At 32.3% G+C, this 15,391-nt stretch overlaps 3 protein-coding genes and 1 non-coding gene across 6 annotated transcripts; 3 read left to right on the top strand and 1 right to left on the bottom strand.

Annotated features, from left to right (window-relative positions):
* Positions 3,776-6,589, top strand: LOC109342842 (nuclear pore complex protein NUP50A-like). Of its 3 annotated transcripts, none has more exons than XM_019580862.1 (3): positions 3,776-3,868; positions 5,008-5,612; positions 5,661-6,589. In XM_019580862.1, exons 2-3 carry the CDS (start codon positions 5,074-5,076, stop codon positions 6,331-6,333), a joined length of 1,212 nt encoding a protein of 403 aa, XP_019436407.1. In that variant the 5' UTR covers positions 3,776-3,868; positions 5,008-5,073; the 3' UTR covers positions 6,334-6,589. The 3 variants fall into 3 exon arrangements, with proteins under 3 accessions (XP_019436407.1, XP_019436406.1, XP_019436405.1); XM_019580861.1 differs by having other exon boundaries at positions 3,777-3,868; positions 5,008-5,344; positions 5,381-6,589; XM_019580860.1 differs by having other exon boundaries at positions 3,777-3,868; positions 5,008-6,589.
* On the top strand, positions 7,677-11,718 carry LOC109342840 (uncharacterized protein DDB_G0283697-like). Its single transcript, XM_019580858.1, has 10 exons — positions 7,677-8,517; positions 8,820-8,922; positions 9,012-9,226; positions 9,327-10,120; positions 10,451-10,562; positions 10,813-10,935; positions 11,091-11,146; positions 11,248-11,293; positions 11,507-11,576; positions 11,656-11,718. The coding sequence occupies exons 1-9, from the start codon at positions 8,048-8,050 to the stop codon at positions 11,532-11,534; spliced, it is 1,947 nt and encodes a 648-aa protein (XP_019436403.1). The 5' UTR covers positions 7,677-8,047; the 3' UTR covers positions 11,535-11,576; positions 11,656-11,718.
* LOC109342841 lies at positions 12,434-14,412 on the top strand. The gene is made up of 8 exons (XM_019580859.1): positions 12,434-12,492; positions 12,743-12,865; positions 13,021-13,076; positions 13,178-13,223; positions 13,437-13,506; positions 13,586-13,659; positions 14,037-14,106; positions 14,191-14,412. The coding sequence occupies exons 1-5, from the start codon at positions 12,434-12,436 to the stop codon at positions 13,462-13,464; spliced, it is 312 nt and encodes a 103-aa protein (XP_019436404.1). The 3' UTR covers positions 13,465-13,506; positions 13,586-13,659; positions 14,037-14,106; positions 14,191-14,412.
* Positions 15,245-15,326, bottom strand: TRNAS-AGA. Its single transcript has one exon. It is a non-coding gene; the product is annotated as a tRNA-Ser (tRNA).

Raw genomic sequence — 15,391 nt, 5'->3', positions numbered from 1 at the left:
AAATGTAAGGAGAAATTGACATGTGGCATAAGGGAGTTTTTTTTATTATGTTGGTAATAGAGAAAAATTAAAATTCAAAGAATTTGAACTGTAATATCAAAATTTAGTGCGAAAAATGTCAAAAAACTTTGATGAGGTAAAAAAGTACAACTATCCTTAGATTAATGGTAAACATTAAACTGTATAGATAGATTAATGTAAAGAAATAATTTGAATATGAAAAATGATTTCAATTTCATCTAATGTTCAATGACTACTACTTTTTAACATAACAAAACATAGAGGTTGTAAACACTCAATTTTAGTGTGGTAGCGACATGAACCAATCACTAATTAATATTAACTTATTATTTATTAGCATATAAAATATATAATATATAAAAAGTAGGAAGAAAAAATATTTGATGATGAGGTGACATGTGGCATGAAGAAAAAAATGTAAGCATGTGGCATGAGGGAAGGAGAAAGTGACATGTGGCATGAGGAAGGAGAAAATAACATGTGGCATGAGGGAAGGAGAAAGTGACATATGGCATGAGGGAGTTTTTTTTATTATATTGTTAATAGATAATAATACTGCTACTAATAATAATAACATATTAGCTTTTGTTGATAGAAGCAAGATTCACAATGGTTATTTTTAAGCCTACAAAGGACTAGATTTTTGAATTTTGGAGTAAACAACTAAGGTGAATTAGCGCAACAAAATGGGGAATACAATCTCTCACACATTATTTTATAATTTATTATAATTCTTCATAAAATAATAATAACATTTATCTTTTTATCACAATGACAAACATCATTTTTATTCTTACACTCTTAACTAAAAAGTTAGAGAAATATTTAAAAGTGGGTTTTAAATAAAACTAGAGTAAATCGGAGTCACATTTTCTGTCCCAAATATCATACCACTTTATGTACCCTTTATTTTTCATTGGTCAAAAAAGTAAAACATAAATTAAAAATATATCAACTTTATATGTTCTTACCAATGAGAAACAAATTGTACATGAAGTGGTACAATGTTTGCGACTGGTATTGGCAATTAGAGTCACCTTATTCGTGCCCATACAATACTCGCCTAAATTAGGATATGCATGGACATGCCCTTTGAAATATTGTGCACTGTCTACCCTAAACATGGACAGGGCGGGCTTGTAGGTTACCCTAAATAAAACTAAAAAAATATATACAAATTTATTTACACTTCATATAGAATAAACAATATATAATTTGCATACAAATATATATATATATATATATATATATATAATACAAAAATATGCATACAAAATACAAAAGGAATAGCACACATGCATATATAATATACATAATACAAATGCATATACATAATAAGAAAATGATAGTACTTTCTCATATTTGATATACAAATGCGTATATAACAAATGGAACAAGCTTTGCCATATTTGACAAAATAAGTACACATTTGCATATTTGATGTTCAATATTCTATCTAATAACATTTGTAGATCAACCGTTTTGCTCGCTTGAGATGTTTGCGAGGGAAAAGGACATATTAGACGAACATTTTAGGGTGGATGAACACATTTTCAGGTCGTGCTCGCCCAATAAATGTCGGCAGGCAGACAAACCCCATGAGTTTTACCCAAATTGTCAATGATATTTGAGATAGAAGATGTGCCCCAAGTAAATTACACAAACACCAATGAGTTTTAGTGAAATTATATAAATTGCCATTTTTTTTATTCTTACCCACCACCCTAATTTATACACATATATTAGCCTGACCAAGACAATTTTAAATAAGTAATTGAAAATATTTTTTACCATTCTTTCTATCCTTACATGTGTTAAGTAACTAATATGATATATGTCCACTTTTATATTTTATTGTTTCAATTAAAATTTGCATAATTAATTAACAAATTAGCAAATGTAAAATGATTGATTTTTAGGAACAATATTTGCTAGATTATTAAAAGAGACATTCACATATATATTGAAAGAGATTAATTTCTTACCTAAATATAAGAAAATATCATTGGTTATACAAAAAAATAACACTTACCGCTTTAGAATATATATAATAAATAATAGATACACCAATAAATCTAATTAAAAAGATTATCTTTCAAAAGTTTCGTAGTTATAAATTTAAATTACTATTAGATATTAGTATAATCATAAAAAGTTAAAAATAAGATTTGTATTTCATGTCTTATTTCTCCCATAAGCAAGTAATTTAGAGAAAGTTTTTATATTAATAAAAATTAATAACTAAAATAAAATTGAAAGTAAAAATGAAGGATTTGTCTTTGATACGGTATCATTTTCATGACTTTATAATCAATGTTTATAACAGTATTGATCCTAAAGACTCACCAAACAGAGTTCACAACTTTATCAACACTTATACATATACGGGAAGAAATCTATTAACTTTAGAATAAATTTAAAAAAAATTATTACACATATTAGTTATAAATTATTTGAAAATTTAACTGTTGATGTGATTTGAATTAGTCTCTAAACCATTAAATTTTTATATAATTAATAACTAAAATGTTAAATATCATTTTTAACTTATTCATGAATTAAGTAAATCCCCTTATTTATTTATATATATATATAATATGACTACACATTAATCAGCAACAATTTCCTACCAATTTGATCAACCTTCATTGATCAAGATATTTTCACATTTTCTTCAATTATATATACATATATTATAATATTTCACTTTGACGACATTTATCTAAAATATAATTGTGCTAAATTGTTATACCAATTCAGTGGATTATGGTCTCTTTTTCAATAAAATTGGAAAAAGGGCATTCGGGCAATTAAAGAAATCTGTTTGGATTATGATATAGATTAGGACTAATAATACTAATCAAATTCTTATAATTAAAATGAGTTTGTTTTAAATTAATGATAGAAATATGAAAGAGACATTCATACTAGATACAATAATAATTTCTCTTGCATCATGAATTTAATCTAAAATAAATAATAGTCGATTTAATTCTTATTATAAGTCATATTCAACTAAATTGTATATATCAATAGTTGTTATATTTTAACAATATCATAAGATTAAAATTTTATCCTTATATTTTTAAATTTATAGTCTCAATTATAACAAAAATAGATATACTCAAAGTTTTTAACATAAATGAAATAAAAGAGAAAAGTGAATAAATACCGTCTAAACTTTATGTTTTTTGCAATTAGCTATTGTTAATTGTTTTTTCTTCATAATTAACCTTTTAAATTAGTTGGTGAAATTGATCATTGTATAAATATATTGTTAAATTACTAATAACCAATAATGAAATGGCTATAATAAGACATAATAGTAACCATAACAATACAAGTTAATCCGAGTTGATATCAGGAAACCACCAACTAAAATTGATTAAGAAGAACATGATAAATAAATTTTAAAATTAAAAGTGGTTAATGCAATAATAATATATAGCATTCTCTTAAATTTTAAATAAAATGAATATAATTTCATTACAAATATACATAAAGATTTAATATGTATATAATAATTGTGTCACTATTTTTTGTTCTATCAGTCAATTATTTATTAATTCTTAAACAAAAATAATATAAATCAATAATAAATGATATGTTAATAATATAAAAATTTTGACACTATAAATACATCGATTCTAAACTTTATACATAAATCTTTACAATATTAACCTTATATTTTCTAACGAAGAAAGTGGTAGAAGAGTGATAGACATGGTGTTAACATGACGTGTTCTCTATGTGTGTAATAAAAACCGAGGGCGATGTTCTTCTCTTCACTCTACACCGTCTTAGGGTTTCAATTTCTATTCCCATTTTTATTATTCCTTTTTTTCTTGTAAGTATTCTCAACATTCTATCTTCCAATTTATTCATTTTAATCGCTATTCGTGCTACTCATATTACATTCTTTATGTTTCAAATTCTCAGAAACAAATTCATATTAATTTATCTACCCAGCTTTATGAGATTCATATTTATGTCCTTTTCTAATGCACTATCACTTTTAATTTTATTTAGACCCAGTTATGCAGATAAAATGGTTAAATGAAATTATTTAGTGTTTTATGTGTTAAGGATTGAAATATTGATCTGGGTTTATTGTGTCTGAAAAATTGATATTTAAGAATTTGTTATTTGGTTAGGCTTAAAATTAAGTGATTCTACAAAAGTGATTTTGGCGAAAGTGGGTTTTTTATTGAGCTGAAAGCATCGCTTCTAGAAAATCTGAATTTAAGGATTTTTTTTTTCTAGTTTATCTTGTAAGAGGCCAATGAAACATGTTACTTGTGTACAGATGTCAAATGTGATTTTTTTCCCAATCAAAATAATATTTTTTATTAATAAAAAGAGCTTAAACAAACGGTATGCTTTGGGATTATTGAGCAATCAATTTTGTCACTAGATTGATTGCTTCATCTGGTTACTATTTGATGTGCAATGTCATGCCTAGAAGGTTTGTTTTCTTTTCGAAATTGTGCTATTTTGTGCCGTATGGGCCCGAATTATTGTGTAAACATATGCACATAGCAGGGGTAGGTAGAGGTGTTTGCTAGGGTAACTAGATTGATATGTGGCCAAAATAATCTGGGACGAAAATATCCCATTTTCTTATCAATTGTTCTATTTTGTCCTGCTTATAAATACATTGAACGTAGAGTGGAAATTGTGTCTGTTCCAACCTGTTCTAACACGTATAGTAAATGCTACAATAGCCTTCTCATAGGAAATTTTGTTACCTCACGAACTTCATATTGGTGAGATTTATCGTTTGCCTGTGATTCTGTTGGATAGTATTTTCCTAGTATATGATATTTGTGTGCTAATATTATTGTTGATAGATTTTTAGCTTGATTGTGTGTCTTTTTAATGCATACTATGTCGTTATTCAGATGCCCGTGTTATTCTTGTTTGTTACTTTAAATTTATACTCCATTTGAGGAGAAAAGAGTTTGAATCATACTTTTTTGGTTGCAGCTATTGCTGTACTTTGACTTTTTAAAATAGAAGTTTTTAAGTTGTGCTTCATTCTTTCTATCTTCAATGGCGGACGCTGAGAATGCACTTCAATCTTCAAAGAAAAGGGCTGCTGGAAGGGAGCTCACCCGAGATACTCCTATTGATGATGAGGATGATGCTCCTGAGCTTGAGACCGGCACTTTCAAGAAAGCCAGTGACGATGTTCTGGCAACCAGAAGAATAGTCAAAGTTCGTCGCCAAACAACTAATTCTGCTCCAAACCCTTTTGCTGGAATTCGCTTGGTTGCTCCCACTGGATCCGGTGCTAATCCTGCTGAAGGTACTTCTGAAGCACCGTCAGCTGTTGTGAACACCGTTGCATATGATTCAAAAGGAAATGATGCTATAGCTAAGGATACTGAGGAAACTAAAGGTGGGGAAAATAAGCAGTCAGAGAGCAAAAGTGAAGTGGTGGAGAATAAATCTGCTGCAAATAAGGAGGCTACGGAAGAAACCAATGCAGGTGAGGAGCATACTGCAGAAAACGAGAGTACTGGTGACAAATCTGTGGTAGATAAAGAACAAAGCCAGGATGTGAGTAAAAGTGAAAATGAGGATAAGAAGGATACTGCACAAAAGAGTGTTGATGAGGTAGATAAAGGACAAAGCACTGATGACAATGTTGAAAGTGGAGAACTAAGTGCTGAAGGTGGCAATTTGAATTCATTTCAACAGCTTTCAAGTAGCAAAAATGCCTTCACAGGTCTTGCTGGAACTGGATCTTCTTCCCCATTTTCCTTTGGGTCCGTTTCAAATGACAAGCCTTTTGGTCTGGGTTTATCCACTAATGGAAGTTCTATTTTTGGGACATCTGGGTCCTCTACCGTCTTTAAGAGTGAGGGAAGTGGCATCACAACACTGCAGGAGGTTGTAGTTGAAACTGGTGAAGAAAACGAGAAAGTGGTTTTCAATGCAGATTCAATACTATTTGAATTTGTTGATGGAAGTTGGAAGGAAAAAGGGAAGGGAGAACTAAAGATCAATGTTACATCAAGTGGAACCGAAAAAGCTAGGCTTCTTATGAGGTCTAAGGGAAATTACAGATTGATTTTGAATGCACGTCTTTACCCTGATATGAAGCTCACAAATATGGAGAAAAAGGGTGTTACTTTTGCTTGCATCAATAGTGCCATAGAAGATAAAGGTAGTCTTTCAACATTTGCCTTAAAGTTCAAGGACTGGTCCATAGTGGAGGAGTTTAAAGCTGCAGTTTTGGCACACAAGGGTGAGACAAAAGCAACAGCTATCAACATCCCTGAAAATTCTCCAAAGGCCACTGATTGAGAAAAATGTTATATCCAACAAAGTCTGTCTTGTTAGATTTTACTTTACAAAGAGAAAATTTGTTATTCCGAGTTTCTTTTTCTGTTGTATGACATAGTACATCATAGTTAATTTTGAATAATCTAAGATGCACAATCTTAGATCTTTGTACACTAAATCGTTTATTTCATTTGCCTGGAATTTTGTCAATTTTCAACATGGCTTATGGATCATAGAATGTTTATCCTTGTATTGTTACAAAAAATGTTTCTTGCATCATTTGGTTTGTTTCATTTTTATACTATTTGTTGATGATGACTCATTTGTTTATAGATTATTTAATGAACTAACAGCATATTTTCAACTTATATCTTGAATAACTAGGAATATAATACTTCATAATTTATATTCGAGTATATATTATTGTTGATGTATAAAAACGATGCAATACCACTTGGTGTGCAAATGATATCACTGGTTTTGTTACAACTGAAACTTGAGGCCATAAACGATAAAAAGAAGTTTAAAGAATAAATTAAGAGAAAAATATGAAAGGTAACAATAAAGAGAAGTATAGAATGAATGTAAATGCATAATGTCATGAGACTTTAGGTAATTGTATCATAGTACAAGAAATGAGGGTAATATTTGATGTACCAAACGAGTATGTTACTCCATATGATATTTGTTTTAATTGGTTGAAAAATATATTTAAATTTAAAATTTAATAATAGAATATTTTTTGATCAATTTTTTGGGATGAAAGATGTAATCCCAATAAAAGAATAAAGGAGACCTAAAACAATCTCACAGACTAGTTACATGCACCTGAAAATGAAAGCTTAATATATTGAACTTCAATCATGTCACACAAATAGGTGAAGATACGAAGGAGTTAAAGTGAAATTAATCCTAGAGAATAAAGTTATTCCTTATTTGAAGGAGATAACTTATCTTTTTAAAATTATTTAATGTTTAACATATATCTTATCTTTTCTTTTTATAGTCTATTTTAAAATGAAAACTTATAGATGAAAGGAAAATAAAACACATGTGAATCAATAGAATTTAAAAAGATAAATTATCTTATGATGCGAGAATATATTTTATTCTCTTAATTCTAATAATAACTCACTTATTGCGAATGAGACTCCTCTTAAATAATGGAAATAAAACTAACATTTTTCTTTATATTTGAAGGGTAAAAATATAATTTCTATTTAAAAAAAATACTAATATTAACATTTCCTTTACTTTTTTTTACACCACTTAATGAAAAAAGTGTGTCACTCTATTATTATTATTTCCTTAAATACCCCCTCACTCGTCGTATAATCCCTCCTTATACCCTTCTATTAAAGTTCCTGTTCCTCCTTCACTTTCAATTTCAATTTCACACTCATCAAAAAGTTTCTACCAAAATTATCCATATGGGGTTTCATCTCCCACTCCCAACAAATCCTTCACAACAATAATTAACCCTAACCCCATTTCTCTTAGGAATTTGAGGTTTTTCTTCTTCATAATCGTAAATTCGTAGCCCTATTTTGACTTTTTCACTTTTCAATTTACTGGGATGTTTTTTTATTGAGTTTCGGTTTTATATTCATATCTGGGCGTCGATAAAGTTTGATTTTTTGGTATTGTTTGTGCGTGTTTTGGTGGTTGGGATTTGATTGAGAAAACTTTCTTAATTGGTTGAATTTGTGTTTGGTTTTTGTGAGGAGTTTTGATTATGGGTAGTAGTGTGGTTGAAGAAGATGATATTGAGTATGAGAGTGATCCCGAAGACGCTAAGAGATTGTTGGGAATGTGGAGAAGACGGGAGGCCAGTGATGATGAAGATGATGATGGAATGGATAATACTCCAAATCGCCGAGTGATTCATTCCGATGACTCTGAAGGCGAGGGTGGAGTGGCCGATTATGACGACGAAGAAGAGTTGGAAGAGGAAGAGGAAGATGAAGGAGTTGAAGAAGAGGTGTATGAGGAGAAGGGTATTGAAGAAGAAGGAGGAGTTGTGAATGGTACTGTATTGGTGAAAGATTCTGATGCTGTTGATGTCAATACTCCTTTGGAAGAAGAAGATTCAGGGAACAAGGACAGTGAAGAGAAAAAGGAGAATGAACCATTTGCTGTGCCTACTGCTGGAGCTTTTTACATGCACGATGATCGTTTTAGGGACAATGCCGGTGCCCGTAACAGGTATCTTTGCTGCTGCATTCTGTATAACAAATAACTTATAGGTAGTGTATTTGGCAGACGTGTTAGAACAAGACAAAACAAATTATATGGATTATTGTTTTATGTTTAGTTGCTTTTATTAATAGGACAGAACAGGACACATGTTAAAATGTAGAACATTGTGGTTCTGAAACTGCAACCAAAGAGAATATTATAGGACACTCCGAACCATTATAGTCCAAGCACTACCATAGTTTTACATGGTTGATATTTATGACAATCGTAAATTACATATATTTCCCCTTCCTTTGTGTCTTTTTCAGGCGGATGAATGATGGAAGGAGACTTTGGGAGTCCAAAGATGACGGAAAATGGGGACATGATAAGTTTGAGGAGATTACTGTGCAGGAAAGGCACTCCAAGGAGGTGATGGTCTTGTAATATTGCATTATTAATTTATTATTAACTTTTATTTTTTAAGTGGTACTCTATAATGAATTGTCTATAAAATATAGGGAAGGAGACCTTCTAGAGGTAGTTACCGAGGAGGCCGTGGCAGAACTCGAGCCATTGATCGTGGAGGACATATTCGAGGAAGCAGAGGAGAATATGATAACAGTGGCAGTCAAGGTCGGGTCCCAAAGGGTGTTGTCCGAGGTAGAGGGCCTAGGAGGTATGAGGCTTCTAATAAGAAAAGCAATGATCCAGCATCCCAGATGGAAAATAAACGGTGAGTACATAACTTGTATTTTATAAGATAAGATTAGATGGACAAATGCTACCTATATATGTGACGGCTTTCTGATAATTATTTTGTTTTCTTCTACAAGATCTTTTAAGCCTACCGAGGAAACCTCACGCATTAGTTCAGACAGAACTTTGGCACCCACTAGCTCAGAATCCGATATCGCGCCTGCTAAGAAACAAGTATCCTCAAGTTTGAATTATGCATCTCCCCCCTTTTACCCTTCAGGATCTTCCAGCAAAGAGATTAATCTGACACCAAAAAGGGATGTCCAAACTAGCACCACAAGCAGGAGCTTTCGCTCTGTCGATGAGGGCTTTTCAGTTCAACAAAACAATGCTCCACTTCGGGGAAAGAATGCTGTTGATTCTATCAACATGGACAAGTTTTATATTGATGAGTCCGTCAATCCATCAGTTGGGAAGGCCATAAACAATTTGCAGATGCCACCACCTGGATCTTCTGGAGTTAATGCTTCCCACTCTCCTCATCTAAGGCGTCCAGGTAGGGGTGGAACAATCCCTGTACAGATGAATTATCAGTCTGCTGCTACCTCTCATAACCGGGTAAAGAAAATTCCTCCAACACAATACCAGGCTATTCAGAGAAATTCTGCACCAGTGCGAACTTCAACTTCTGTGCAAGCCCCTGCATCACGGCTGGGTCATCGACCTGGTAGTGGGTTACGAGCTTCATCTCCTACAAAAACCGATTCTGGAGAACTTGACACAACTTCAGAATTAGGTAAATCCAAAGGCACTTTGGTTGGAAAGGGAAGGGGAGCTTCCCAGGGTGGTGGAAAGGGCTTTGTCTATGATGGACCAATGGGCAATGTGGGTGGTAGTCAGGGAGATCAGAACTTCCCAGCTTTCTTGCCAGGTTAGTTTTATTTGGCTGTTTTCTTGTTAAATGTCAACCTTGCTCACATAGAGGAAAATTTGGATCCAATGTAGTCATTGCAATTTTTTCATGCATCAAGTGCAAGTTGCAAACATGTGAAAAGTCAGCTGTTTATATTATTTACTGTGGTACAGTCGTCAGATAGAGATATTGGCTATTTGGCTTTGAAGGTCTCCTTATTTACTAGCACCCGTTTGTTCATCTTTTGGGATTTAATTTGCATGTCTATTCAGAAAGGATTAAATGTTTTTCTCCTAATACGTTTTTTATCAATTTGACTAATTTTCACTCGGCTCTGGTGAGACACAGTTATGCAATTTGGAGGTCAGCATCCTGGTGGCATAGGAGTTCCTGCTGTTGGAATGGCATTCCCTGGATATGTTCAGCCTCAACATGGTTTAGGAAGTTCTGAAATGACATGGTACAGACATTCTTCTGAATTTTATATGATGTTGAGTAATGTTTGTAGAGCTACTTAGGTGGCTATTTGTGAGTTTTAGCCTTTGACTGTGACATGGCTGAAATGTCCTCCCCCCACTGTGTGTGGTTGCCACTTGCAAATTTCTTTGAGAATAATACTCTAATAGTACGAGTATGGCAATAAATCACGATCTCAAAAATGTTATGAGAAGGATAAGAACACTTCTTAACTACATCCTTCTTTCGTTCAGGCTTCCAGTTTTGGCTGGCGCTGCAGGAGCCTTAGGGGCTTCATACTGTCCACCCTACCTCACTGTTGATGGTGCTTATCATGCACGACAATCAGGACAGACATCTGTACCTGGCACTGCAAGGTTGGTATTTTCATAGCTTTGATATGATTTCATATAATTTTACCATACTTTACTTTTCTATATTGCATGGGTTGTGCATAACACCAATTGTATTTGGTCATCCTGCTTTAGCTTTTTGCTGGTTTTGTAATCTGTTAGTTGTTGAATCTTTGCAGCAAGGAGAATGATGCTAATAAAACTAATAATGAATTGAAGCCACCACAGAGACCTGGTAAGACATTGATATTCCTTTTCCAATCATTTATATTGTTTACCTGTTGCCTATGGTTGTAATGCTATTAATTTATTATTTGGGTTTTGTTTTTTGTGCAGAGCTTGTAAGTGACGAGTTTGGACAACGGCAAAATAAGCCCCGCAGGCAAGTTCAATTGCAAAAATATATAATTTTCTACTCATTTCAATACTTATTTTGTGTATGTACTTTATCATGTTCTGCTGTCTCTTTTACTGGTATTCTTTTTATTTGGATTCTAGGGATTGGTTTAAGGGGGTGGGGTATGCACTTGTTGATGCTATCGGTATGATTTTTAGTTTGCTCATAATCCCAATGAATGGTTATGCTCTAATGCAGATATTCAGAGATGAATTTTGGGCAGTGAAGTATTATATAGCATGGAGCTTGTTTGAATAAGAAGAAAAAGGTTTGGTATTTCCCTATCAATGTTTTATTTATGTATATATGTACAATTTATCGAATTTTGGTAATTTTTTTTATTACAGGCCTCTTCCTCGCCCTTTGATCTACAGCTTTTGTTCTGGAGTACTTTGGATTGCATTAGATTTAAAAAAAAAATGTAACTACTGAACTCAATTTCTCGTAATAATAGTTATAAGTTATTGTACCATTCGGATATGCCCTCTCTATTTGACTCCTTTGACTTCAAAAGACAACAGAAATACCAAACAATTGTGAGACTTGGAAGTTACTTAGGATATGTTTGGTTTCAGAAAATGTTTTTTGTTTTCAACCTTTCTTAAATTATTGTGCATGACAGAATGAAAACAAGGTGATATACTGTACTAGTTAATAAAAACAGAATGTTTTTCTTGAACAAAACAAGGCCTTAGTTTTTTAGTTTATTCCATTGTCCCATGTGTACATAGAAAATGCATGTGTGGATTGCTTTGGGCTTTATATGCTCATACATTTCTTTCTTTTTCTTCTGTGCAGTTATATAATATGTCTGTTCATGCTGTTCTGCTCCATAATGAAGTCATAGCAGCTTGTGTATAATTGTGCGGTAAGAATAATCCTAAGCATAACTGAAATTGGTGCTGAGGAAAATCATGATAGTTGTTGATTTGTTTCCATGTTTTTGTTGCAGATTGCTTTTGTAGTGAAGCTTGAATGAAACATAGGCAAGCTTCTCTACAACATATGGGTATGAAGAAAAGATAAACATGATTATTGGTTCATTGATTTTGCTTTGAAGTTTATGTAGAGACTTGAGTTGAGATACTATCATTTGTATTAAGGGAAGCTAATATTATATATAGCATGGCATTCCCTGGATATGTTCAGCCTCAACATGGTTTAGGAAGTTCTGAAATGACATGGTACAGACATTCTTCTGAATTTTATATGATGTTGAGTAATGTTTGTAGAGCTACTTAGGTGGCTATTTGTGAGTTTTAGCCTTTGACTGTGACATGGCTGAAATGTCCTCCCCCCACTGTGTGTGGTTGCCACTTGCAAATTTCTTTGAGAATAATACTCTAATAGTACGAGTATGGCAATAAATCACGATCTCAAAAATGTTATGAGAAGGATAAGAACACTTCTTAACTACATCCTTCTTTCGTTCAGGCTTCCAGTTTTGGCTGGCGCTGCAGGAGCCTTAGGGGCTTCATACTGTCCACCCTACCTCACTGTTGATGGTGCTTATCATGCACGACAATCAGGACAGACATCTGTACCTGGCACTGCAAGGTTGGTATTTTCATAGCTTTGATATGATTTCATATAATTTTACCATACTTTACTTTTCTATATTGCATGGGTTGTGCATAACACCAATTGTATTTGGTCATCCTGCTTTAGCTTTTTGCTGGTTTTGTAATCTGTTAGTTGTTGAATCTTTGCAGCAAGGAGAATGATGCTAATAAAACTAATAATGAATTGAAGCCACCACAGAGACCTGGTAAGACATTGATATTCCTTTTCCAATCATTTATATTGTTTACCTGTTGCCTATGGTTGTAATGCTATTAATTTATTATTTGGGTTTTGTTTTTTGTGCAGAGCTTGTAAGTGACGAGTTTGGACAACGGCAAAATAAGCCCCGCAGGCAAGTTCAATTGCAAAAATATATAATTTTCTACTCATTTCAATACTTATTTTGTGTATGTACTTTATCATGTTCTGCTGTCTCTTTTACTGGTATTCTTTTTATTTGGATTCTAGGGATTGGTTTAAGGGGGTGGGGTATGCACTTGTTGATGCTATCGGTATGATTTTTAGTTTGCTCATAATCCCAATGAATGGTTATGCTCTAATGCAGATATTCAGAGATGAATTTTGGGCAGTGAAGTATTATATAGCATGGAGCTTGTTTGAATAAGAAGAAAAAGGTTTGGTATTTCCCTATCAATGTTTTATTTATGTATATATGTACAATTTATCGAATTTTGGTAATTTTTTTTATTACAGGCCTCTTCCTCGCCCTTTGATCTACAGCTTTTGTTCTGGAGTACTTTGGATTGCATTAGATTTAAAAAAAAAATGTAACTACTGAACTCAATTTCTCGTAATAATAGTTATAAGTTATTGTACCATTCGGATATGCCCTCTCTATTTGACTCCTTTGACTTCAAAAGACAACAGAAATACCAAACAATTGTGAGACTTGGAAGTTACTTAGGATATGTTTGGTTTCAGAAAATGTTTTTTGTTTTCAACCTTTCTTAAATTATTGTGCATGACAGAATGAAAACAAGGTGATATACTGTACTAGTTAATAAAAACAGAATGTTTTTCTTGAACAAAACAAGGCCTTAGTTTTTTAGTTTATTCCATTGTCCCATGTGTACATAGAAAATGCATGTGTGGATTGCTTTGGGCTTTATATGCTCATACATTTCTTTCTTTTTCTTCTGTGCAGTTATATAATATGTCTGTTCATGCTGTTCTGCTCCATAATGAAGTCATAGCAGCTTGTGTATAATTGTGCGGTAAGAATAATCCTAAGCATAACTGAAATTGGTGCTGAGGAAAATCATGATAGTTGTTGATTTGTTTCCATGTTTTTGTTGCAGATTGCTTTTGTAGTGAAGCTTGAATGAAACATAGGCAAGCTTCTCTACAACATATGGGTATGAAGAAAAGATAAACATGATTATTGGTTCATTGATTTTGCTTTGAAGTTTATGTAGAGACTTGAGTTGAGATACTATCATTTGTATTAAGGGAAGCTAATATTATATATAGCAGGGACAAGTTTGGTCTTACATGCAGAGCATATTATATAGTTTGGTTTAGACTATGGTATTGTTATTACTCTGTTAGTAGAGAATAAGTGTAATCCATTTTAATATAATTTACTTTATAAGACAAAAAAGATGGTCAAATACTCCCTCTGATACTTCCAACCAAATTTCGTACATTGGTTATTTTTCTTCTTTTAAAGTATTGCAAAATTAGAATGTTACTACTATTCTATATGGTACATTAATTAAGTTTTAAAATGACAATAAAAAATGTTATCATTGCATACATATTATACTCATGTTATTATTGTTGTAAATAAAGCACATTTAAACTAAATTAACATCTAATTTCCCAAATTTAATAATCATTCTAACATCTATTTATCTATAGAGTTTAATATTTGTGTATTGTCGATGTAAAGTTTTGTACATTGATAACATATCATTTACTATTGATTTATATTACTTCTTTTGTGTAAAAGTCAATGATGACTAGCATATAAACAGTTAATGATGAGTTAACAATGTAAAAAATAGTTATCCTGTCAGTATATATATATTAAATCTTTTTCTATACTTGAAAACATATGTAACCAACTAGAAAAGCTAGAACAGCATGCATCTAAATGTTGATTAATGAAAGCAGCCTTGGATTAATGAAAGCTCAATGAAGCTCATATCTATTTGGAATAAGGATTCTCTTCATTGATATAAAGACAAACAGTTGTTTTTACACATATTTCCAATAGCAAAAATATGATTTCATGATAAACAAAAACATAAAAATATCGTTACATATTGTCTTGTATGTGTTATCATAGAACATGTACGTTGCATTTAGCAAAAGGAAAGAATAAAATGTTTGAATGAAAAAATAATAAAACGTGGACGGCAGGATTCGAACCTGCGCGGGCAAAGCCCACATGATTTCTAGTCATGCCCGATAACCACTCCGGCACGTCCACTTTCATGGTTAATTCTTAAAGCAATTTCTACAAGAAGTAAAAAGATTCCTTTTCTATTTGTTTAT

Source organism: Lupinus angustifolius, chromosome LG03 (genome assembly GCF_001865875.1).
Source record: "Lupinus angustifolius cultivar Tanjil chromosome LG03, LupAngTanjil_v1.0, whole genome shotgun sequence".
Lineage (NCBI taxonomy): Eukaryota > Viridiplantae > Streptophyta > Magnoliopsida > Fabales > Fabaceae > Lupinus > Lupinus angustifolius.
Note: the sequence above shows the minus strand (reverse complement) of the source record. Positions and strands in the feature narration are given on the sequence as shown.